Genomic DNA, 24,643 nt, shown 5'->3' with positions numbered 1-24,643 from the left:
TTTTTCTAAATCCAAGTTAAGTTATTCTTATCCCACACTTGATTAAGAGTAAAAGATTATAACAACTTCATCTCCTAGTCCAGACTTTTTTGGGGTTTTTTTTTTTTAGCAGTCATCTTTTCTGGATTGTTCATGTGTGTGTGTGTGTGTGTGTGTGTGTGTGTGTGTGTGTGTGTGTGTTGTTGTCGTTGATTTATTTTTTTGAGACAGAGACACCACAAGTGGGAAAGGGCCAGAGACAAAGAATCTAAGCAGGCTCCACACTGCCAACACAGAGTGGGATGCGGGGCTTCAACTCACAAAACATGAAATCATGACCCGAGCCGAAATCAAGAGTCGGATGCTTAACTGACTGAGCCACCTAGATGCCCCTGGATTATTCATCTTAATACAAAACATAAAACCATTCAAATGAGGTGCAAGAGTGGAAGGGGGTTTCAGGATATAAACTAAGTACAATTGTAAACAGGCAACATATATATTTCAGACATTGCTCAAAAAAGCGTGGCTTAAAATATTAATCCCTTAAGGCATTCCATGTTATTTCTCTATTTAACCCAAAGACGGTCCTGCTTGGATTTGTGTGTTTTGTCCTGGTCTTCATGCTTACCTTCTCCATAATGTACCTATCCTCTTGCTGCTACCCTTCTTTTTTTTTTAAGTAAGCTCTACACCCAAGGTGGGACTTGAACTCATGATCCCGACATCAAGGGCTGTATGTTCAACCAGCTGAGCCAACCAGGCACCCTATTTTTATCCTCCTTTTGATCCTAAAGAGAGAAAATTCTTGAATGGACCAAAGATCCATCCCTTTCAGTCTTTGCTATCTGTGCATCTCCCACTGAATTGGGACAGACACTCTACTCTGCCTTTGCCCTTAAATGCATGTTTTCATCTGTTTTTCTGTCTTCCCCATATTGGGAAGATTTGGATTTTCTCCTTGATCATAAGTTACTTTGGTCTCTGTCCTCTCCATTCTTGCTTCTAGCTCTTCTAGTTATGCTATTTAACATAACTAGTTTTCTCTATTTAACATCAGTAAAAACTAAATTTTATCTCTTTTCTAACAAATCTCTATTGTTAATATATAGAGGGGCGCCTGGGTGGCTTAGTCGGTTAAGCGTCCGACTTTCGCTTAGGTCATGATCTCGCGGTTCGTGGGTTTGAGCCCCGCATCGGACTCTGTGCTGACTGTCAGCTCAGAGCCTGGAGCCTGTTTCAGTCTGTGACTCCCTCTCTCTCTGACCCTCCCCTGCTCATGCTGTCTCTCTCTCTCTCCTACAAATAAAAAAAAAAAAAAAAATAGAGAGTAAGCCTAAAACTATATGAGGATGGCATTTATGCAGTAATTTAGCTGTAGGTTTTGAAATACATTTCTTTTTTTTTTAAGCTACTGCTTAGATTATAGTTAATTCCAAGTGATGCAGAGGAGAATGTTCTCTGGCAGCTTTCATTGAGCCTCCTGATGCTTTATTTACTAAGTGGGCTGTGTTTCTTTAAAACATTAAAAGCTTGGGCGCCTGGGTGGTTCATTGGGTTAAGCATCTGACTTGATTTTGTCTCAGGTCACAATCTCACAGTTCATGAGATCAAGCCCTGTGTCAGGCTCTGTGCTGACAATGTGGAGCATGCTTGAGATTCTCTTCTCTCTCTCCCTTTCTCTCTCAAAATAAATAAACTTATTTTTAAAATAAAAAATAATTAAAAATTAAAAGCTTAGCCTACTCAAGTGAGTGAATATAAGTGGCCTGTTTTCAATAAAGAGTAAGTCTTTAAAAATTCTTTTGAGTATCATTGACACAGTGCTATTAGTTTTAGGTGTACAGTATAGTGATTCAACATCTCTGCACGTTATGCTCTGCTAACCACAAGCATAACTACCATCTGTCACCATACAACACTATTACAGTATCACTGACTGTGTTTCCTGTGTTACGCCTTTTTTTAATATGTATAAATGTTTATATATTTTGAGAGAGAGAGAGAGCAAGCAGGGAAGGGGCAGAGAGATAGAGACAGAATCTCCAGGAGTCTCCTTGCTGTCAGCACAGAGCCCCAGTTAAGGCTCAAACCCACAAACCGTGAGATCGTGATCTGAGCTGAAACCAAGAGTTGGACACTTAACCTGTTGAGTCACCCAGGCAGCCCCCCATGGTAGACCTTTTACTCCCAAGACTTATTCATTCCATAACTGGAAGCCTGTATCTCCCACTCCCCTTTACTCATTTTGCACATCTCCTTCCCTGCTCCCCTCTGGCATTTATAGGTCTGATTCTTTTTGTTTGTTTACTCATTTGTTTTTTTAGATTCCACGTGAGTATTACATGGTATTTGTCTTTCTTGGTCTGACTTATTTCACTTAGCATAATACCCTCTAGATCCATCCATGTTATCACAAATGGCATGATCTCATCATGCATAATGATGTGACATTATGACTGCATAATATTCCATTGTATGTATATTTTTCTTACTCATATGTCTAGTGATGGACTCTTAGGTTGCCTCCATATCTTGGCTAATTGTAAATAATGCTGCAGTAAACATGGAGATGCATTTATCTTTTTGACTTAGTGTTTTCTTTTTCCTTGGGTAGATAACCAATAATGGAATTATTGGATCATGCAGTATTTCTATTTTTAATTTTTTTGAGGAATCTCCATACTGTTTTTCTTTTTTTTATTTAAAAAAAATTTTTTTAATTTATTTCTGAGAGAGAGACACACACAGCATGAGCAGGGGAGGATCAGAGAGAGAGAGGGAGATACAGAATCTGAAGCAGACTCCAGGCTTTGAGCTAGCTGTCAGCACAGAGCCCAGTGTGGGACTTGAACCCACAAACCATGAGATCATGACCTGAGCCAAAGTTGGATGTTTAACCATCTGAGCCACCCAGGCGCCCCTCCATACTGTTTTTCATAGTGTACCAATTTACATTCCTATCAGCAGTGCGTTAGAGTTCCCTTTTCTCCACATTCTTACCAATGCTGCTTGTTTCTTGTCTTTTTGATTTTAGCTATTCTGACAGGTGTAAGGTGATATCTCATTGTAGTTTTAGTTTATATTTTCACTGATGATTAGTATTTGAGCATCTTTTCATGTATTTGTTGGCCATGTGTATGTTTTTGGAATAATGTCTGTTAGAGTATTCTTCCCATTTCTTAATCAGATTGGTGTTTGGGGGGATTATTTAGGGTTTTTGTTGTTGTTGTTAAGTTCTAAAAGTTCTTTATATGTTTTGGATACTAATTCCCTATCTAACATATCGATTGCAAACATCTTTCCCATTTAGTAGGTTGTTTAATGATTTTGGGGGGCACCTGGGTGACTCAGTCAGTTGAGCTTCCAACTTCATCTCAGGTCATGATCTCACAGTTCATGAGTTCAAGCTCCACATTGGGCTCACTACTGTCAGCACAGAGCCTGCTTTGGATCCTCTGTCTCCCCCTCCCCCCCCTCCCCCCCCTCCCTCCCTCCCTCCCTCTCCCTTACTCCCTCTCTCCCTTACTCCCTCTCTCTCTCTCTACGCCTCCCCTGTTTGCACTGTCTCAAAAACAAATAATACATTTAAAAAAAATTTTTAAGTAATTTTTTTACAACTGATGAAATCTCTGGATGGTGACGCTAGGAGAAAGTTTATATCTTCTCTTAGTGCCACTGCTTTCAATCTAGCATGCATAATGCTACACAGAATTATAGGACAAACATACCCCTTGATCCTAGAGTGTCATTTTTATTTGAATGAAAGGTATTTTATTTTTATATTACAAATAAAGGTGTATTATACAGGTGAATTTAGAGTTCACACGAATTGTTAAGATAAAATAGGGATTTGGGGAAAAATAGTTTGCTTGTGCTTTGAGTACTGAGTATTATTACCATTTTCTGTTAGTAAGCTTACTTCATTATATATGTTCAAGGAGGTCACTGTCCACACTCTTTTCTCTTTACCACTGCTTTTCATACTTTTCCTAGAGAACCTCTTCTATAATCTACCTGCTTTTTAATCTTCTGTCTGTCCCCAGAAACCTCAATTTTGAAAGATATTGCCTACCAAACTGTATCTGTTAGATAAACTATTTTACTGTATTAAAAACAAAGGAGCTGCAAGTTGGACTTTCTAATCAACATGAGTTCATCAGAGCCACACTGATTTCTAATTTGGCAGAGAAGCTATTTGGAGGCAAATGGAGGCATTATATAAAGCTTTTGGAAATAATGAAAGTGGTTTACGGATGGCATGTTAATACCTCTTAGAGCCTTCAAGGTCTGAGGAGCTCCTGAGGAGCCACAGCTCTTTAAACTATAGCCTTACAGTTTGAAATTAACCATATTTTTGGGTGATAAAAAGAGAATGCCTGTATTTCAGAGTGAGTATGTTGGATTAATGCCTTTATTACTTTTGCTTTTTGAACTTAGATTGAATATGAAAGGAAAAAGAAAGAAGATGGAAAACGAGCTCGAGCTGATAAACAACACGTTTTAGACATGCTATTTTCAGCATTTGAGAAACATCAGTATTACAATCTTAAGGACTTGGTGGACATCACAAAACAACCTGTGGTATGTATATGCTCACATTGATCCTTTAACTATGTCCTGCTTCAGTTAGACGACGTTACTGAAGAGAAGGGTCATATGTGAAGAAGTTCACATGCACCTGGGCTAATGTTGGGGCTTATTTCAACACTCAGGAAACATGTCTCAATACCCTTTTGTTTTGTTTTGTTTTTTCGGAACATCAGCTTCATTATTTTGATTTCAAATACATTAATGTTAACAGTTCCATATGAAGAAAAAGTAGATATACCCTTCCTTTGACTGATGCTTGACATTAAGCCTGAAATCTTTGTTTATATCATTTTCTAGTCTTTCTTTTGTTCCCATAGCTCCCTCCAAAAACACTCAGCTTCTTTTATTTATGTGAAAATGTGCCTCCTAGAAGAACCACATTCCTGTATGAGCCATACTGATTTGTCATGATGAGGGTGTTCATCTCTGTTACACGAACTGTGCTTTGGTGGATTTTTTTTTTTTTTTAATCAAAATTTACCTACCACTAACTAGATCCTTTTACACTTGAGCTGTGTACTGCCCCACAGTGTTGGTGGAGGTTGTGGTCAGGATGGCCTATTCTCTATTTTTAAGGAAAAATTTATTAAATTGATGTTTTAGAAAGTTTGTACTATAAATAATCATTTTTTAATCCCTGCTTCAGACTTTTGTGCTGGAGTCCTGCTCCGGCCAGGTCCAGGGGTCCCTGAAGGATGGACGCTGTCGGCGAGGGAGGGATAAGAAAGCCACCAGGCAGGCATCTCTGCTCTGACTGGGGCTTAACTTTATTTTATAATTAAGTGTTTGGGAGATGGCACAGAAGCGGCATTTGCCTTAGACAGTGATTTCTGATGATAAATTTCTTTGATATCTAAGAATTTCCCAGAACATAGATTTTTAGGAGACTCATGCATAACCTTTATCAATAGTGATTGAGGTAGGTGATTTAGATGCTTATCCTATGGGGAAGGGAGGTATCTTTAGCATACAAGACAATGTTTTTAGCATAAAAAAGGCAAAGTTAGTTCTTTGTGAGCAGGCAGGGGTCAATAGCCTGTTTGTTTAAGGGGAAGTATTAAGAAAAACAGGTCTTTCAGGAAACACAAATGTTTGCTCCCATAATCACAAGAGAAGAAGTTCCTACAATAGGTTCCTTCACAGGGTGCAATCAACATATTCAAGGCCAGAATAAGTCACTCCAATACCAATCACAAGATGCCTTGGGGGTCGGTGCTCAAGCAGAAACAATTGGGTGGGGGTGGATATGGGTTACCGTCTGATGGTAAGAGTCCATACAACTGACCCTAACCTCATAGGGAGTTCTTTCTCAACCTGAGTTCAGAAACGGCCCCCAACACTGTTGTGCCTATTTGCTAATAATTTGTATTTCTAATCTATTAAAACATTGGTAACAAATAAGGAATCCAAATCCCTTTTACTCAGTCTTTGAGTCACATTTCCTTCTGTTTCACTTTCTTACACCTAACATTAGCAAAGCAGAGAATTGAATGGTAACAATACTTATTTATAGGGTTTTAAAAAATTAAATGGAATGTCTTTTATTTTCTGTCCTTTTATCTTCTGACTTACTCAAAGCTTTAGGAAATACCTTAATGAAATTCCAATATTGATTGTAGTTTTCCCACTTCTACAGATTTCTTCACTGTTACACTTCAGTCTTTCACTTTTTTATTAAAAAATTAAATTGCAAAAGATCTAAGTACTTTTTTTAATAGAGAAGAGGCACGTACTTATGCTGCAGCATTATCAGCTCCTCTTAATGACTTCAGTCCCTTCAGCTTCTAAGCCTTAGACACAGCATTTCAAACTAGATTTTAAAAAACTTGAAATAGAATAATTCATTAGCTAAGCTGTTTTTCTGTATTTAATGAAATTTATTCTCGTGTCATATATATACACATGCATAGATACATACACACGCACAGAAGCCATTCCAGAAACTGAATGCAGGCAGTATATTCTTATGGAATAACACACACACACTAGATACAGGAAAATAAGCATTTGTAGAAGGACATTTAGATGATACTAGAGAAAACAATTTCTTTGCTTTCCAATTTCTTTTTTTTTTTAAACAAACAGCCTGATTTATTTATTTTTAAATTTTTTTTTTACATTTATTTATTTTTGAGAGACAGAGTGAGACAAAGCATGAGTGGAGGAGAGGCAGAGAGAGGAAACACAGAATCTGAAGCAGGCTCCAAGCAAACATTCAGCACAGAGCCTGATGCGGGGCTCAAACACACAAACTGTGAGATCATGACCGGAGCCGAAGTCAGACGCTTAACCGACTGAGCCACCCAGGCGCCCCTGCCTTCCAATTTCTTAACATAGACCAACTTACTGTTTTTTAAATTGTTCTTACCTTTTTAAATGTTTATTTATTTTTGAGATAGACTGAGAGCACGAGTGGGGGAGGGGACAGAGAGAGCGGTAGACACAGAACCTGAAACAGGCTCCACAGAGCCCGATGCAGGGCTCGAACCCATGAACTGTGAGATCATGATCTGAGCCAAAGTGGGACTCTTAACCAACTGAGCCACCTAGGCGCCCAACACACTTTTTTTAAAATTCATTTTGTGTCAAAGTAAAGGGGTAACTAGTATTTCTCTCAGTTTTGGTGATGTTTCAGATAATTTTTATGTAGGGGTACTCAGTGAATCTCTTAAAATAGAGCTGCTTAGAGGCACCTGGGTGGCTCAGTCTATTAAGCGTCAGACTCTTTGTTTTGGCTCAGGTTATGATCTTATGATTTAGGAGTTCAAGCCCCATGTCGGGCTCTGCACTGACAGCTGTGGAGCCTGCTTGGGATTCTCTGCCATCACCACTCCCATCCCCACTGTCCCTCTATTTCCCTCTCAAAAATAAATGAAGAAACCGTAAAGAAAAAAAAAAAATTAGAGCTCGGGGCGCTTGGGTGGCTCGGTTGAGCATCCAACTTCAGCTCAGGTCATGATCTCATGGTTCATGGGTTCAAGCCCCACATCGGGCTTTGTGCTGACAGTGTTGAGCCTACTTCGGATCCTGTCTTTCTCTCTCTGCCCCTCCTCCACTCACTTTCTCAAAAATAAATATAAAGAGAGAGGAAGGGAGGAAGAAAAGAGAAACAAAAAGAAAAGAGAAAAGAAAAAGAAGCAAGCTACTTAGCTCATGGTCAGTGGAAGAGCTTTAGGAGATCCATCAGTCTTCTGCATATGTACAAAAATATGTGGATTTTCCTAGGGAGCAGATCATAGTTAATATCGGATTCTCATAGAGGGTCTAGGAACCTCAAAGACCTTGTGAACCACTGATGTATAAATTAAATTATTTTATAATAGTCTTATTATTTAGAGGCTGAATTGCCTCAGCAAGCATAAGGTTCTTGAAGGAGCGTTGTGTTTTAGTCATAGTCTTAGATATCCACATGCTCTACAATGTAAACATAGTAGAAATTCAGTAAACATTAGATGAATTGATTTGGAAAAAAAAAAAAAAAGGTCCCATCCTCAGTATCCATGGACTACCTTATTTTCTTCAGACAGATTTGACAGGCCTCATGTCATTTTTGGCAAGAGAAGGGAGACAGAGAACCGGTCTCTAGTTAAGTGTGGAACGCCAGGGTTATACTTATCTCCACTTAGAAGAAGGGGCAGAAAGGAGTCAGCATGGGTCGAATTCTGCCATTTACCTACCCTTTTGGGATCTGGGGAAGTACTTCCTTTCCTAAAATTGAGGAACACTGGATAATCACTGTACTCCCTTCCAACCCGATCTCTCTCCTCTCTCTCTTTCTCTCTCTCTCTCTCCTGTCTCTCTCTTTCTCTCTCTCCTGTTTTATCTCCTGTCCACCTCCCTCTCATATTTGAATTGAATTAGCAAATCCCATTGACCTGGAAAGTGGACCAAGTTCAGCTTTCCTCCATGTAGATAACTATACTCTTTAAAAGGTTCACTGGACATAAGTGAATCTGTACTCATGGTCATCAGTATACCCTTACTAATTTGATTTTAATCTGAATAATACCAGGAGAATGAAAGAACCCAGTATAGCGTGAAGATCAGTGATCCAGAATGGGGGCTTCCTGGTATGGAAATAATGGTGGATTTGGAGTAATGGATCTCAATTCAAGTCCCAGCTCTGCCAGTTAGCCTGTACAGAGTACTTAAATACATTTAAAGTTTAATGCAAACCAATTTTTGAGCCCCTGTGTAAAAGAGGAAAAGGATCTTGTTTGTGTTAATCACTTATTTAGTATATACATTTAATGACTTTCTCTCATTTTCTGATGGTCCCCAGTGCCCTCTTTGATAACAGATTTCTTTTTTTTTTTTTTAAATGTTTTATTTATTTCTAGGAGAGAGAGAGAGACAGTGTGAGCAGGGGAGGGTCAGAGAGAGAGGGAGACTCTCTCTGACAGACTGAAACAGGCTCCAGGCTCTGAGCTGGCAGTCAGCACAGAGCCCGACGCGGGGCTCGAACCCACGAACCGTGAGATCATGACCTAAGCGAAAGTTGGACGCTTAACCGACTAAGCCACCCAGGTGCCCCTGATAACAGATTTCTAACCATGAACTCTGGCATTTTAACACATCCTCTTTTTCATTAACACTGCTACCATATTAAGTTACCATCTGCTTTCTGACCTTCAGAGTGTAATTTTTGGCACATTCTGAGTGAACCTGAGGTATTGTTCTTGTTTTTGCAGTTCTTTCCTCTCTATATTCTTCTTCCTAAAAACTTTCACTTCTGTGAGCAAAATTATTGATCAGAGAAACTGTCCTTATGGACAGACCTTTTCTCTCATGGGTTAGTGTGTGACTTTCATGAACAATCAAGGAATTAAAGTTACTCATCAAGGGTAAATAAGCCAATTTTAAAAGGCCAAGCTCTAGTAACTGATGTAAAGTTAGAAACATGATTCCCATTTTAAGGGATGTTTTTATATGGTTTAAATTTGGGCTTTTAGCCCCACCCCCACCCCACCCCATACACACCCCATTAATGTAAAATACCAGAGGATACCTATTATTTCTCCCATGGAGTATTTGATCTTTCACCTGGAATTTGTTATGTCTAGCCTTTTTTCATATCTTACTAGATCTGTAAAATAGAAGCATATACAGCATTTCCTTCAAATTTTAAATCATTCAGAACTTTACCTAATTGCTCCCTTTGATTTTTTTTTTTTTTTTTTTTTTCTAGGAGAGTGAGAGAGACAGCGTGAGCAGGGGAGGGTCAGAGAGAGAGGGAGACACAGACTCCGAAATAGGCTCCAGGCGCTGAGCTGGCAGTCAGCACAGAGCCCGACGCGGGGCTCGAACCCACGAACCCCGAGATCATGACCTAAGCGAAAGTCGGACGCTTAACCGACTAAGCCACCCAGGCGCCCCCTAATTGCTCCCTTTGAAACACCAAACTGCCAAGACCATTTTGAGCCCTGACACCCTGTTCTCTAGTGTAGCAGTCATTGACCAGTGTTCCTTGAACCATACCTTTCTGCCAAGAGTATCTTGAAAATCAGCTCTGATTATAACCAAACCTCTTTAATTTTCTTGTCTGTATCCACCCAATTTCCAGGCATGATCTAGGGAAGTTTATCTTTAATTATTGATATTTCTTTCTAAATCAGCCGTCCCCAGTTATGTCAGTCCTGCAGACCATTGTATACTTATATAATTTGCATGCTTTTTATTAAAGTAAGTTCAAATTAACAGGAAAAACTAGGCAAACATTTGTGTGGCTTTGACTTCAAAGGACTTTGGTGTCCATATTTCATGGTCCCCAACACTAAATAATACTCAACAGGCAGTTGCTTATTTTCACAAAGAGGGCTTTCAATAAACAAAACCATTTCAGCAATAAAGCAATGTTAACTTAATCCTCAGAATTTGTTTCCAGATAGACTTAAAGTAAAGGTGTGAACAGAGGTAACTGAAGCAAAATTTGGCTTCAGTAAGATACAAGAAGATAGGCTTTTTTTAAGGATAAAATGACTAGAAAATATGGCCTACTGAGTATTTCTCCTGTCAACAAAAATTTTGGGGGGGCACCTGGGTGGCTCAGTCGGTTAAGCGTCCGACTTATGCTCAGGTCATGATCTCACGGTTCATGGTTCGAGCCCCGTGTCAGGCTCTATGCTGACAGCTAGCTCAGAGCCTGGAGCCTGCTTCAGATTCTGTGTCTCCCTCTCTCTCTCTGACCCTCCCCTGCTCATGCTGTGTGTGTGTCTCTCTCTCGGAAATAAATAAACATTAAAAAAAATTGAAACAAAATTTTTAAGTATATGCTATTATAGGGGCACCTAGCTGGTTCATTCAGTGGAGTATGTGACTTTTGATCTTGGGATCATGAGTTCAAGCCCCATGTTGGGTATAGAGCTTACTTTAAAAAAAAAAAGCCATGTCTATGCTGTGTGTGTGTGTGTGTGTGTGTGTGTGTGTGTGTGTGTGTGAATTAGTTGAGACCCTTCTAGTTGCAGAGAATAGAAACTCAATTCAAGGCGCTCCTGAGTGTCTCAGTCAGTTAAGCGCCTGACTTCGTCTCAGGCCATGATTTCACGGTTCATGGGTTGGAGCCCCCAATTGGACTCTGCACTGATAGTGCAGAGCCTTCTTGGGATTCTCTCTTCTCTCTCTCTCCTTCTCACAAAAATAAATAAACTTTAAAGAAAAACAGAAACTCAACTCAAACTAACTTAAACAAAAAAAGAATTTATTGGCTCATGTAGCTGGGAAGTTCAGGAATGCATCTACCTTTAGACATTACTAGATCGAACTACTAATATTAGTTAGAACTTTAGAACTGTCCCTTCCCATCTTTTCACATTTGTGCCCTCATTATTCTTTCTTGTGTGTTATCTTTAATCTTAGGTGGGATCTTGCCATAATGATAGCCAAAATGGCCTCCTCAGACACTTCACAGCTAGCAGCCTCTAAGCAAAAAGAGAATATTTGCCCTAACTATTTTAATCAAAGCCCCAGGGAAAATGTTAATTGGCCTGGTGGGGGTTGTGTGTCCATTTCCAAACCAAGAGGCTGGAGTTATGGGTACTCTGCCATCCAGGGCCCACTACCTTTTCTGCCTTTGTCCCACATTAGGTGCTAATGAAGTTAGCACCTAATCACTGTTAATCATTTCACTGTTATCCCACATTTGGTATGTTCAGAGCATAACTCTTGATTTATTTTCTCTTCTAACAGTCTTCCCCATTTCAGTAGTTGACACCACTATTCCCTAAATTGTTCAAGCCAGAAAACCATATTCCTGTATCCTCTTCATGACATACAGATCTTATAAATGATGATACATATATACCATATAAATTATCTACATATGTACATATACAGATATCGGGGGGGGGGTGTGTGTATGTGTGTGTGTATGTGTGTGTGTGTGTGTGTATCTGACTCAGGATCTTAAAGGTAAAAGTGATCTTAGAGATTATCTAGTCTCTCTCACTTGTAGACCCAGAGCAGGAGTTGCCTAGTAGCTTGAATCCAGTTGTCCTGACTTCATTCTAGGAATATCTCTTACCATGTTGCCTCTTCTGTATTCAGACATGTGCTTGTATATGTAGATAAGCAAGGAAAGTACTTTTCTGACAACAGTCACCCCTTTTTAAAAAATTTTTTTAATGTTTTCTTTATTTCTGAGAGAGAGAGAGAGGCAGCGTGACCAGGGCAGGGTCAAAGAGAGAGGGAGACCCAGAATCCGAAGCAGGCTCCAGGCTCTGAGCTGTCAGCACAGAGCCCAACACGGGACTCAAACCCACAAACCGTGATATCATGACCTGAGCCGCAGTCGGATGCTTAACCAACTGAGCCACCCAGGTGCCCCATAACCCCTTTCTTTATTGGGGGGAAAAACTAATGTCTCTCTCAGGCAGGCTTTGTCATTTTTATATTATTAAGAATCATCATCATTGATATAAGCCAGGTACATAGAGAATGGGATCTAAGCTTTATCTTAGTTCATTCAGTTCCTAATCCAAAATAAAAATAGGTATTTTTAATGTCTGAAGCTTATTCCCAAATTTACTACTTAATACATGGTGTTTTTATTATATTGTTTTGTTCTGAATATACTTTCCTTTTTTTCCTTTTTTTTTTCCTGAAATCTTTATCATTTCTGTTCACATATTCCCTTTTAATTCATTTTTCCTATAAATGGAAGTTTTTATTTTTGAATGATACTACTAAAAAAAGACCACTGGGTGGTGGCACCTGGGTGACTCAGTCAGTTAAATGTCCAACTTCCACTCAGGTCGTGATCTCGTTGTTCGTGAGTTCAAGCCCCATGTTGGTCTCTCTGCTGACAGCTTGGAGCCTGGAGCTTGTTTCACATTCTGTGTCTCCCTCTCTCTCTGCTTCTCCCCTGCTCACATTCTGTCTCTCTCCCTCTCTCTTAAAGATAATTAAACATTAAAAAAAAATAAAGACCACTAAATTCTCAACAGAGCACATTAATAACAGCCTTTTGTAAGACTTCTGTTTTAAAAAATAATTATTTGCTAATTAATGATGTAGAACCTAATATATTTTAAGCTTTAGAATATGAAATGTCATACTAAATCAACTCTTTGAATTGTATTGAATATAAATGGATGAAATTTAAACATATTTATGAAATTTTAATATTTATAGAATATTTTAATAACTAATAGATCTACCAGCAAGTTTATAATAGGTGATAACATTTTCTCTTTCAACGTATAGGCTTTGTTTCATACACCCCCCCCATTTTTTAACCATATTTCTGAATGAGGTAAATATTTGTAGATAAAGGCAGTTTTTAACATAAACACCCAGTAAAGAGAATTTTGTCTTTATATACAAAATTTACATAGACTTTTTAATTAAGCAATAGACCATAAAATTTATATTTAATCTGAACAATATCATTACTCATAAAATCTCCTTCCCCACCCATCAGCACCATTTGATTTGAAGGGTAGTTAAAGTAAATTTTTAAGCTTATTAACTGCCTTCTCCTGATTTCTTTATTTAGTCCCTGAACAAGCTAGAAGGATTTGCTTATGGTCCTTATGGAAATTGTCTCAGGAAAGGAATTGCATTGGTCTTTAGATTGGTCTCAGCATTAGAGAAAGCATGACTCTGTGGATTTAGATAAGTGTTCACACCCTCCCAGTTTCTCTATCTCACAGGAGAATTGAGATACCAGAGGATAAGCTTGTTGGCAGAAGACCTTGTAGTGTTAGTTCTGTATTGCAGCTTTATAGAGCCATTCCTTCTAGAATGTCCCAATACCAATTTTCTGATGCCATCATATTTTCCAGTAATATGGACTGATGCACAGAGCAAGCCCCTGTTGATTGGCAGTGTTACTTTACTCATCAGAATTTGGTAATAAAAATGGTGTTCTCTTAATTTGTTGTTATGAGCTAGATAGGTCACCTCCTTCCCCCTGACCCCCAATTTAAAACCTTTATTTTCTTTTACTTTTCTTTTTTTTTTTTTTAATATTTTTATTTATTTCTGAGAGAGAGAGAGAGAGACAGCGTGAGCACGGGAGGGTCAGAGAGAGAGGGAGTCACAGACTGAAACAGGCTCCAGGCTCTGAGCCGGCAGTCAGCACAGAGCCCGATGCGGGGCTCGAACCCACAAACCGCGAGATCATGACCTAAGCAAAAGTCGGACGCTTAACCGACTAAGCCACCCAGGCCCCCCTAAAACCTTTATTTTCATTACAAGTTATTTTTGTATTTTTTAATTGTAGTTCAGTGGATTTTAATATATTCACAGAGTTGTGTAACCATCAGTACAATCAATTTTAGGACATTTTCTTCATCCCAAAGGGAAATCCCGTATGTATTAGCAGTCACTCCCCTTTCCCCCACCCCCACCCTAGGCAAGCACTAATCTCTTTTTTATCTGTATAGATTTACGTACTGTGGACATTTCATACACAAGGAATCATATAATATGTGATCTCTTATTACTGGCTTCTTTCATTTAGGCATAATATTTTCAGGTTTCATCCATATTGTGGCATGTATTAGTATTTCCTTGTGTTTTATTGCCAACTAATATACCATTATATAGATCTGCAACCTTTTGTTTATCCATTACTCATGGGTAGACATTTGAGTTGTTTCTGGCTTTTGGCTCATATGAATACAGCTGCTCTAAACACTTATGTAGAGGTTTTTGCATGAGCATATGTTTTTATTTCTCTTGAGAGTGGAATTGTTGAGTCACTCCATAACTTTGATAACCTGAGGAACTAACTGCCAGATAGTCATCAGTCCTTTTTTAATCCTTAGCCAGCAGAAACTTCTGTCCACTATTGCCCTAAAGTAAAACTTTACTCTCTATTACAGATATCTTCAGGGTGAATAATACTTCATCATTGTGAGCGCTAGCTAATATACTGAAAATTCTCTATTGGTAGAATATGTACCTATAGTTTCTTTTCTTGCCATTTAATTTCTAACAATATTTTCAAATAGACTAAAAATAACTATGTCAATTTATACCTTCTTACATTTTGTACATTTGAAACTGCACTAACAGATAGCTGCCATGGTTCTAAAATGCAAGAATTCATATTTAAATTTCAGAAGGAATTTTAGTTTTTGCTACTTTGTTTAAGTTTTGGGTATTTTTCTTTTATTTATTTATTTTATTTCTTTCTTTATTTCCTCTTCTCTTCACATTTTATTTATTTACATAATCTCTATACCCAACAGGGGACTCAAACTCACAATCCTAAGATGTAGAGTTGCACTCTTCTCCGACTGAGCCAGCCAAGTGCATTTGGATATTTCTGATTGTATTTTCCTAATTAACTATAACTTTAGTTAGCCTAACATTACCTATATATGTATACATTTTTTTCCCAGTTGGAAGCCATCATTTCTCAGCCTTGGAATACCTTGCAGTCAGTATTCAAGGTTAAGTTATGTTTAGCGTACAAATAAACAAATACGGTTTAGAAACTACATCTTGAAACACATAGTTAAATTTAAAAGTTTTGGCCCAAAGGAGGTAAACTTTGTTTATCGGAAATATGCAAACATGTGAATCATTCGCCAGCACCCGGCAAATGAAGTGTTATAAGAGTGAGTTGATTTATGGGGCGCCTGGGTGGCTCAGTCGGTTAAGTGTCCGACTTTGACTCAGGGCATGATCTCGCGGTCTGTGGGTTCGAGCCCCGCATCAGGCTCTGTGCTGACAGGTAGGAGCCTGGATCCGGCTTCGGATTCTGTATGTCTCTCTGCTCCTTGCCCACTCATGCTCTGTCTCTCAGAAATAAACATTAAAAAAAAGTTAAAAAAAAAAAAAAAAGTGAGTTGATTTACCAGCACACAAATATTCATGCAGTAATAAAACTGCTTTTCCAAAGTTTGGATTAATCCATAAGTTAGTGCTGAGGTGGGGTAGGACTTGAGCCTTGGCCACCTCACTATGCATCATCCACAAATGGAGGAATGCAGCCTATGTGACCTGAGAGGAAGATGAAGGAGGGGGCTGCCTAGTAGGAAAGTGGGGATGAAACCAGAAGGAAAAGAGGATAAAAATAACTGGCGTGGCCCATGTCCCGAGAATTCACAGCATCACCTTCCCAATCCTGTTTACAGTTTTCTCCATGTAATGGAGTGAAAACATATGTTGCCTTCATTCACAGCTTCTGCCTAATGTGTAGTTTGTTTTTTTAAATAATATTGTGCCTTGGAGCCACTAACATCTTCATCAGTAAGCCCTCTGACTTAATCACACAAATCATTTGAAATGATACTTTGAAATTATCATAGAACTGATAATGCCCCTCTTGCCTTGGACCACTTTGTAAAAAGCATATAATGATTTCCCATTGGTGACTGCATTAACCAGTGCCATCTTTGGTATAGATTGCATATTGTATATTTAGTCCAACCTTTCTGGGAAGATTTTGTGATCTAATAGGGTCATATTATTTGCTTACCTGAGGCATTAATACTTGGTGATCACCTCTTTGTCAAAGATACATGTTCTTGACCAATTTCTAGGAATTTAGATATAGTTAATTTATTATTTTATATGTAATGTTTAACTGTAACCCTGGTTTTTGGGGTTGGTTGCCAGAGCAGTGGAGGGAAAGTTGGTACAAAAAATGGGGGGGCGGGGGGCAGATGGAAGAGGGACAGAAGGAGAAAGAGGCTGCAGTAGTAGGCTTCTGTGCCTTGTAACTCCACATGGGTTTGTCTAGACTTGGGGGGGAAATAGGAGTTTGGTCTGTGGATTTCTGGCTTTTGGCCTACCACAGTGTTTTCTTGACCCACAGATAGGCAAACCACATCCTAAACACTTGACGGAAATCCCCCTTTATTTTAATTTTTTTTTTTTTTTTTTTTATGTTTCTTTATTTTTGAGAGAGACCGAGCTTGAGCAGGGGAGGGGCAGAGAGAGGAGACGCAGAATCTGAAGCAACCTCCAGGCTCTGAGCTGTCAGCAGAGTCAGACAGGGCTGGAACTCACGAACCTCAAGATCATGACCTGAGCTGAAGTCAGGCGCTTAACTGACTGAGCCACCCAGGCGCCCCATCACTTCACCTCTTTGGTCCAGTATTTGCTTTGCCTTTTCCTTCCAAGGAAGCTGTGATATTTCTATCCCTTTTTTCTCTGCAATTCAGACTTGCTGTAAATACTCTCCCACACATCCCTTTGATGAAGAGTTTCTAGATCTGAGCCAGTTTATTTCAAATCTTGTTCTGTAGCACTGCACATACCAGTAATGAGAAATCTCTCCAATCCTTTGTGACATAAAGATACTCTACTGAGTTCTAGAATCCTTTGTTTAAAATGCAGGGGATCAGGCAAAAGACTAAATTGGAAAGTCATTGTTTAAAAGGAGAATTAATATCTTTTGGTCTCTGCACAGAATTGCGGTTCACTTCAAAGGATCAAATACACATCCTCAAAACCTAAGCTCATGACTCAGGCTGGGCTGAGTGCTCCTCCTCAGTGCTCCCATGATATCCTGTATATATGTCCTTATTACTGTGCTTTAATTATGATTGCCTGCTTCTCTGCCTTTATGTTCCCATTTTCACACCCTAATCTTAAACTGTGAACTCTTGGGGATGAAGACTGACTCTGTTGCCATTCTACCTGGCACATAGTAGGTCTAAAATAAATATTTGTGTGTGAATATATGAATTTTTATAAAGGAGAGTTAGGTTACCATTTGATCTTCAGTCTTGTTAGAACTTTTAAAATTTGCCCCCAGATGGCTTTGTCCCCAACAGTATTTTACCATTACAATACAGAGGTTAATAATAAATATAATTCAAATTCAAGTAATACAGTTTAATCAGTCAACATATATTTCTCAAACCTGGTCATTGCCCTGTAAGTTAATTACAGCCTGAGTTCTAAAAATGAAAAGAACTAGAATTAGCATAGTTTTAGTCCATAGGACCTTCTCACCTCAAACACTACCCTCACCCCCTGCCCAAATCCTTAGTTCCCTTGGTTTGTTTTTTTTTTTTCCTGAGAGAGAAAATGAGAGAGGGACAGAGAGAGGAAAGAATCCCTAGATCTCACAAACTATGAGATCATGACCTGAGCCCAAATCAAGAGGAGGCTTAACCAACTGAGCCACCCAGGCACCCATATGATTCCCTTCTTTACTCTTAAGCATCCCCTATTCATTCAGCATTAGGGTACTGAGACTCTGTGATGTGCAGGCAGCCAGTGTAATAGCACAATGTTTGATGGGAGAGAGACATAAGTAAAGGGTTATAATGTGGTATGAGGGCTATCACTGAGGTACATACAGTGTAAAATGTAAATCTAAGAGGTAGGTGCCAAGTCTTCAAGGGTGAGGAGTTCAGATTTGAGGGAAGGGGATAAGTATGACGGGGAAAAGAAACAGCATATGGAGAAAACTAGAAGTATGTAGACGTACAAATGCTAAGTATGTGTTCAGGGAATTCGTAGAGGATGAGGCCAAAGGGAAAAGGCAGGCCTGAATGGATGCCTGTGAAGGAATTTAGAGTTTAACCTGTAGACCGAAAGGGAAGTCACTGAAAATTTTTCAAGAGAGGAATGACGTGATCTCGCTGTGTCCTACCTGTGTCTTCTCTTCAGTGACTCTTGTGACCTGTGTTTCCCTATCATTTCTGTTCCTTTTTTTGCTAATAGTTTGAGGTCAAGTTAATTCGTTTGGTTAGAGTAAAATAGCTGTAGGTTGCAATTTGGAACATTCTAATTAAAACTCCAGAAATAGGCCGTTTCCCACCTTCCACCAAAACAGAAATCTGTACCATGGCTAGATACTGTGACCCTAATCCCATCTTGTCCCTCACAAATTCCTAATCCCTCACAAATTAACAGAATGAATATCTCATCCTGTTCTTCTTGTTAAAGACGGAAAAAAGAATGACTATTAAAAAGCCAGAATACTGCATAACCTTATACTGATGTAAGAAAATAAACTACACATGAAAGCAGCTGGATTTTTACATTTGAGAATTTCTTACTATTTTGTGTGTAACTCTTTTGAGGCTTTTCATGTTGTGTATCTGGAATATGAGTGGGCAGGACACTTGAAACCAGGAGAGCTTCTGTCTCACAACCGTGGCGCTCCTGGCAGTCGCTCTCTTCATTCTGGACCCATTGCAGTGTGTCCACAGTCGTTTGTTTGTGCGCAGGTTCGCGGCCAGCCTCCCAATAAATCATTCTTTGGAGTTTTACAAAGAGGTCATTCTTGGCACCTAAGCTGAAAATCATTTGTGCCCAGCACATCAGTTTCCCTTTATGAATATTGTTTAATTAGAAAGTAGTTTATGAACTGTGTCTCATTTTTAAAATGTAATTTGCAGTAGCAAATAGCAGATGTGCGTGTTACCTGGCTGTCTCAAGCCTTTATGCTTACTCATTCGCACAGACCCTTTAGTGGAGGCAGCTGCAGAAAGTGTGGGAGGCAAGCAGGCGTCTTCCTGGGGAAACCCAGGCCTCATTTGATTCATTGCTGCCCCCTGCTGGGGCCTGGCTGCTGGAAGGGGAAGGCTACACTGGTAAGAGAGCAAAGTCATCCAGGGCCAGATAAGGAGCCATGTATAGTTCAGTACTGACAACCTACCCCTGAATGAAAGCATCTTATAAATAGTTAGACATTATACCAGTCAGTGTAAGGTGGTGTTCGATTATGTTGGTTAACACACAATCTCCAGCAGTTGTGTGGCTCAGAGAACTAAGCATCAGGTTTCCCATGAAGTTCTGATGCAGGTGGCCCAGGACTGTACTGAGGAGAGGCACTGCCTTAAATAGGATCTATGTAGGAGCTTCTCAACCATTTATTAAATCGGTGCCTCATTTCAGTTTTTAAAAAAGTACATCTTCTATCAACAGGATGAGTCACTAATACTGTAACAGGTTCTTTGATGCATATACACAAAATATTATTGGATTGGTACTGCAGGGGGAAAAGAAACACTTTTAAATAATTAACTTTCCTCTCTATCTCCAAGAGGGAAGTACTATCATTTATGTTGGTTCTTTTATAATGGAGTGGTTTTTGGCCTTGGGCATTGGCATGTAAAGGTAGTGTTTGGTAATACATTTATCACAGCCATCAATTCCCTGCATATAGTAATCATTTGGTAAATGTGTATTAAATTTTCAGGGACCTAAAATAACATAAGACAGAGTTCTACCCTACATCATTGCTCACCTCTGTCCTGTGGAGGGGCCAAGCACAAGAAAGCTGCAGGCGTGGGCGTTTAGCATGCCTTATTATCACTTCTTAGGCCTTACCTTGTCTTGGCAGGCTTGGCCAAGATAAAAACAGTACTAATCACAAATAATAACTTTCCTTATTACAGAAGAGGAAGAGTAAGTGGCCTAATAGCACATTTGAAAAGTCACTTTAGAACTGAGAATTCTGGATACCTGAATATTTGTTATTTTTTAATATATGCTACTGCTTCTGAAACACCGATTGCAATCCGAGAATAACCCTATCTATCTGTGAACTGAACAAGGCCACTGAACTTGAGGGAAGATTACACTTGGTACACTGCATCATCTTAGTAAACATTGAGGCCAGTAACATTCTAGTATATCTTCGTCCAGACATCTTTTTTTTTTTTAAACTCTCAGGTTGTTGGCATTCTGGACTTCCAATCCCTCGAATGCAGATGATCATATATATATATATATATGTATACACACACGCACACACACACACACACACACCACAGTTGTGATGTATTGCATGAAAAGAACCAGAAGGCAGTTTATTGAACCTGTGTAGAAAAATCTTGTTGAGGTTTCCAGATGATGATTTTTTTACTTGTGAGTGTAGTTTGACGTATGGTTTTATTTTAAATTTTGTTTCATAATCTCATCTTGAGGATTTTTGTTTTTAGGGGTACCTAAAGGAAATCTTGAAAGAAATTGGTGTTCAGAATGTAAAAGGCACCCACAAAAACACATGGGAGCTGAAGCCAGAGTATAGACATTATCAAGGAGAAGAAAAGAGTGATTAAGAAGACTCAGCCAGCATGCTGATGGAACAACTCAAGAGTGATGTGCTGAGGAAACACCACTGAGACGCAAATAACTTGAGTTCCATCTGTTATAGGGGTAAAATGACTGGAACTTTAATTTCCCTGCGTAAATTTTTTAAACAATTCTTGTAAAGTTGCTTAAGTGTTTTTTGATGAAAAAAATTATTTATAGGCTTGTATTAAACTAGATTATTCAGGACCAGGTGTGGGGTTGGGAAGGTTAAGAAGGTTTTTCTTTTTAAATATTGACTTTTAAAATGTAAACTTAGGAAATGAGTTCTAAATGAGGACACTCTGTCCTTATCTCTGAGGAGCTGAGGTAATGCAAATCCAAAGTGAATGGCAAAGCAAGAAAAAAGTCAATTACAAAAATCTTAAAAGGAATAAAAAACCAAAGTTGCTTTTTTCTTTGAAATTGTCAAAAAACAAAGCTGTCTTTATTTCTTTTTTTACAGATGATCATGTTTCATATTCACACCCATTAATAAAAGAAGAGAGCATTTATGTTTGAACCTAAGATAGCAGTTTTCACCATTAGCTTGCTTATTTTACCCTAGTGTTAGTGACATGAGAATTGCAAAACAAAAACAAAAACAAAAAAAAACTGGCCAGTGGGTATTATTTATTTGCTTTTAAAAGAATTAGAAATTAAATATTTTTCCAACAATTCCAAGAGGTCTCCCCCATCCAGATTATGTTTCCCAGAAACTGGCTTTGCCCTAGAATTTTACCTCACACCCAGCAGGCAGGTATTAACTACCCTACAACAAATGGTATAGGGGTGAAGCTGATGTGTGTTAGGCAGTCCCAAAAACAAACATACCCACACACAAGACCACCAGAACAAAAGAAACTTCAACAAATTAAACACAAGAAAAAGTTGCTTTTGTTCATTTTGTCAGCTGCATCTGTATGCTCACAACCAAGAAGTAGCAAATGCCAACAATTCAAGAAAATGTTACATACTCAAAGCAAATCAAGGAAAAACCTATCCATGGAGATGAATATTTTTCTGTATTATTTGATTTTCAGCAGGAGAACACCAGCATGCTGAGGTTGAGTACTACTGTACTGAGAAAATGTTCATCTATGCATTCCCACTGTCAAATAAAATTCTGACAAGGGAGGCTGGTCCCATTCATACCTCACTTCTGAGAGTTGTACTGTCCTGCTTTGTTCTGGTGCAGGAACCACGTAGCTCCCCATCACCTTCCCGTCTGATTACTTGAGACTCAGCGTCAGGAAGCAGATGGGTAATGGTGTGACAAATCTGTATAGCACTGAGAACTCTGGATACCGGTCATGTGCTTGGTTCATAGCATCTGTCTTCCCCCAGACCTTGTCTTTATTTCATGTTTGGTCTGCCCCGAAACAGACCTGTGTCTCCTCTACCTCTCTCTTTTGTTTTTAGGGTGATAGGGTCTGCCACATTGAACTTGTAGCTGCTAGTAGAGCTTCCAGGACAGAGTTCTGTCTCATCTGCAGCTATGTATGCTTTGGTATTTCTGCAAACCTGGTTTCCTCAGCTTACTTTAGTTACCTCATACCTCATCACACCTGTCTATCTGCTTGAGTCTCTTAAGCACTTTTCATCTGTTCAGTGGCATAGCTAATCTAGGCAGCAGACTGGTACCATTTGTTATTAGTTTTTTGAAATTGCTGTAATACTAAAATACGGCTACTGATAATGGAGGAGACTCTCCCTGGGCTCCTTTATTTTTTTATTTCAGGACCCTCTTGCTCTGTAAACATGCTTTTGACAGCCAGAAATTAGGAAGTAGGAATCCTAAGCCCTTATAACCACTGTGAGATTGAGAGAGAGGAAGGCTAGTAAGAGATATACATACATCTGCATCATAAGAGCACAAGGGGCACCTGGGTGGCTCAGTCAGTTAAACATCTACTTTGGCTAAGGTCATGATGTCACAGTTCATGGGTTCAGGCCCCGCATTGGGCTCTGTGCTGATAGCTCGGAGCCTGGAGCCTGCTTCAGATTCTGTGTCTCCCTCTCTTTCTGCCCCTCCCCTGCCCACATTCTCTCTCTCTCTCTCTCTCAAAAATAAACAAACAAAAACAAACACAGGAAAGCCGTATTTAATAGATGACTTAGTTAAACTCAGCTAGTACACACACTTAAGGGATGTTTTAATTGACAAAATGTAATAAGTATATTTTGGTTGCTGGGCATTGGAAAGATTTGAAATTACTTGTTGCCACAGTAACTTCTAAGGAATAGATCTTAAAAAAGAAAACCTTTTTTGCTCTGTTGTATCATAAGCAGCCCTAAAAGAGTTTAGCAGAGTTGGAGTTGTTCCTAATGGTCTGTGAACAAATTTTCTTGAACTTTATTTTCATCGTCATTGGTACTTACCAGTGAAATGAGAGTAAACATCCTGCCCTTATGTGCCTGGCAGTGTGTTAAATACCTCATTTAATCCTCAGAAATAGTTCTGAGAAATAGATAATGTCCATTTTATAAAACCATTTCCTGCCCAACACACTGTGATGAGTCCTGATCCCTCTTTTGGGGGAATTCCGCCCTTGGGGCAAAGTGAATACCAGAGTGTACTTTTCCATAAACCTTCCCCACACATACAATCTCCCCAGAAATTGGTACAAACCCCAGAAAAAGCTGTGAGAGGGAGTTTGTCTTTGGCATCCCTACTTTTATACAAACACAAACTTCTCTACTGACAAGATAAAAACTGAACTCCTTCCTTTAAATATTTTTTTAACTTATTTATTTTGAGAGAATGAAGACAGGAGAGACAGAATCCCAAGCAGGCTCTATGTCATCAGCACAGAGCCCAATGTGGGCCTCAAACTCAAAAAAACATGAGATCATGACCTAGGCTGAGATCAAGAGTCTGCTCCTTAACAACTGAGCCACTCAGATGCCCCTGAACTCTCTCCCTTAAAGTCAAGATCCTCTTGCTCAAATTTTATTCCCTGCCACACTTTTGGTACCCAGTTAGGGGGTGCAGCTTTAGAGTGGACTCTCTTAGACCATAGGAGTTAAGGGCCCTCGTGGAATGTGAAAGGTGACCGGGGCACTGAGCTGAAGGGGTACCACCTTATGTTCGGACTCCACTTGCTGCACACCCACCTTTTGCCCCAGCACACTGGCCATTTTCCCTGGCAGTGGTGCAAGAGTCCAGGAGATGATGAGCTGGTCTTCTTTTTGACTTAGTTTTCTTTCTGACATGAGTACAGAGCAGGTTTCTGAGCCTAATATTTTCATAATGTGTAAGAGGAGGAATCAGAGATTGCTTTTTAATCTTCCTTTTCTTCACAAACTCCCGTCATTTCTTCTTCCTACTTCCTTGTCTTCGAGCAAGTACCAGCACCCATAGTACAATAGTACGATGTCAGTCTGCCAGACAGCAGTATAAGCCTTTCATAGTTTATTATAAGAAAATTAACAGCTTTTATTGGACTTTATTAGAGATCTAAATTAAAAAGGATATAGTTCTGTCACATCGTTTAGTCTTAAATTTTAGAATTTTAAAGACATGATTTAGAGTGTACTGTATTTTTCAGTGTTGAAATTTATATTTAAAAATCTTAAGATC

General features: G+C 39.1%; 1 protein-coding gene across 1 annotated transcript in view; it reads left to right on the top strand.

The window, feature by feature from the left end:
- GTF2F2 (general transcription factor IIF subunit 2) overlaps positions 1-22,912 on the top strand; it is a 155,680-nt gene extending 132,768 nt beyond the window's left edge. Inside the window, exons 7-8 of the mRNA XM_039254380.1 lie at positions 4,420-4,563; positions 20,931-22,912. Coding sequence (XP_039110311.1) covers positions 4,420-4,563; positions 20,931-21,050 — 264 coding nt within the window. The 3' untranslated portion in view covers positions 21,051-22,912. The remainder of the gene's footprint in view (positions 1-4,419; positions 4,564-20,930) is intronic.
- Positions 22,913-24,643: the final 1,731 nt, after the last annotated feature.

Source organism: Hyaena hyaena, unplaced genomic scaffold (genome assembly GCF_003009895.1).
Source record: "Hyaena hyaena isolate Hyena2069 unplaced genomic scaffold, ASM300989v1 scaffold_483, whole genome shotgun sequence".
NCBI lineage: Eukaryota > Metazoa > Chordata > Mammalia > Carnivora > Hyaenidae > Hyaena > Hyaena hyaena.
The sequence above is the reverse complement of the archived record's forward strand: the minus strand, read 5'-3'. Positions and strand labels throughout refer to the sequence as shown.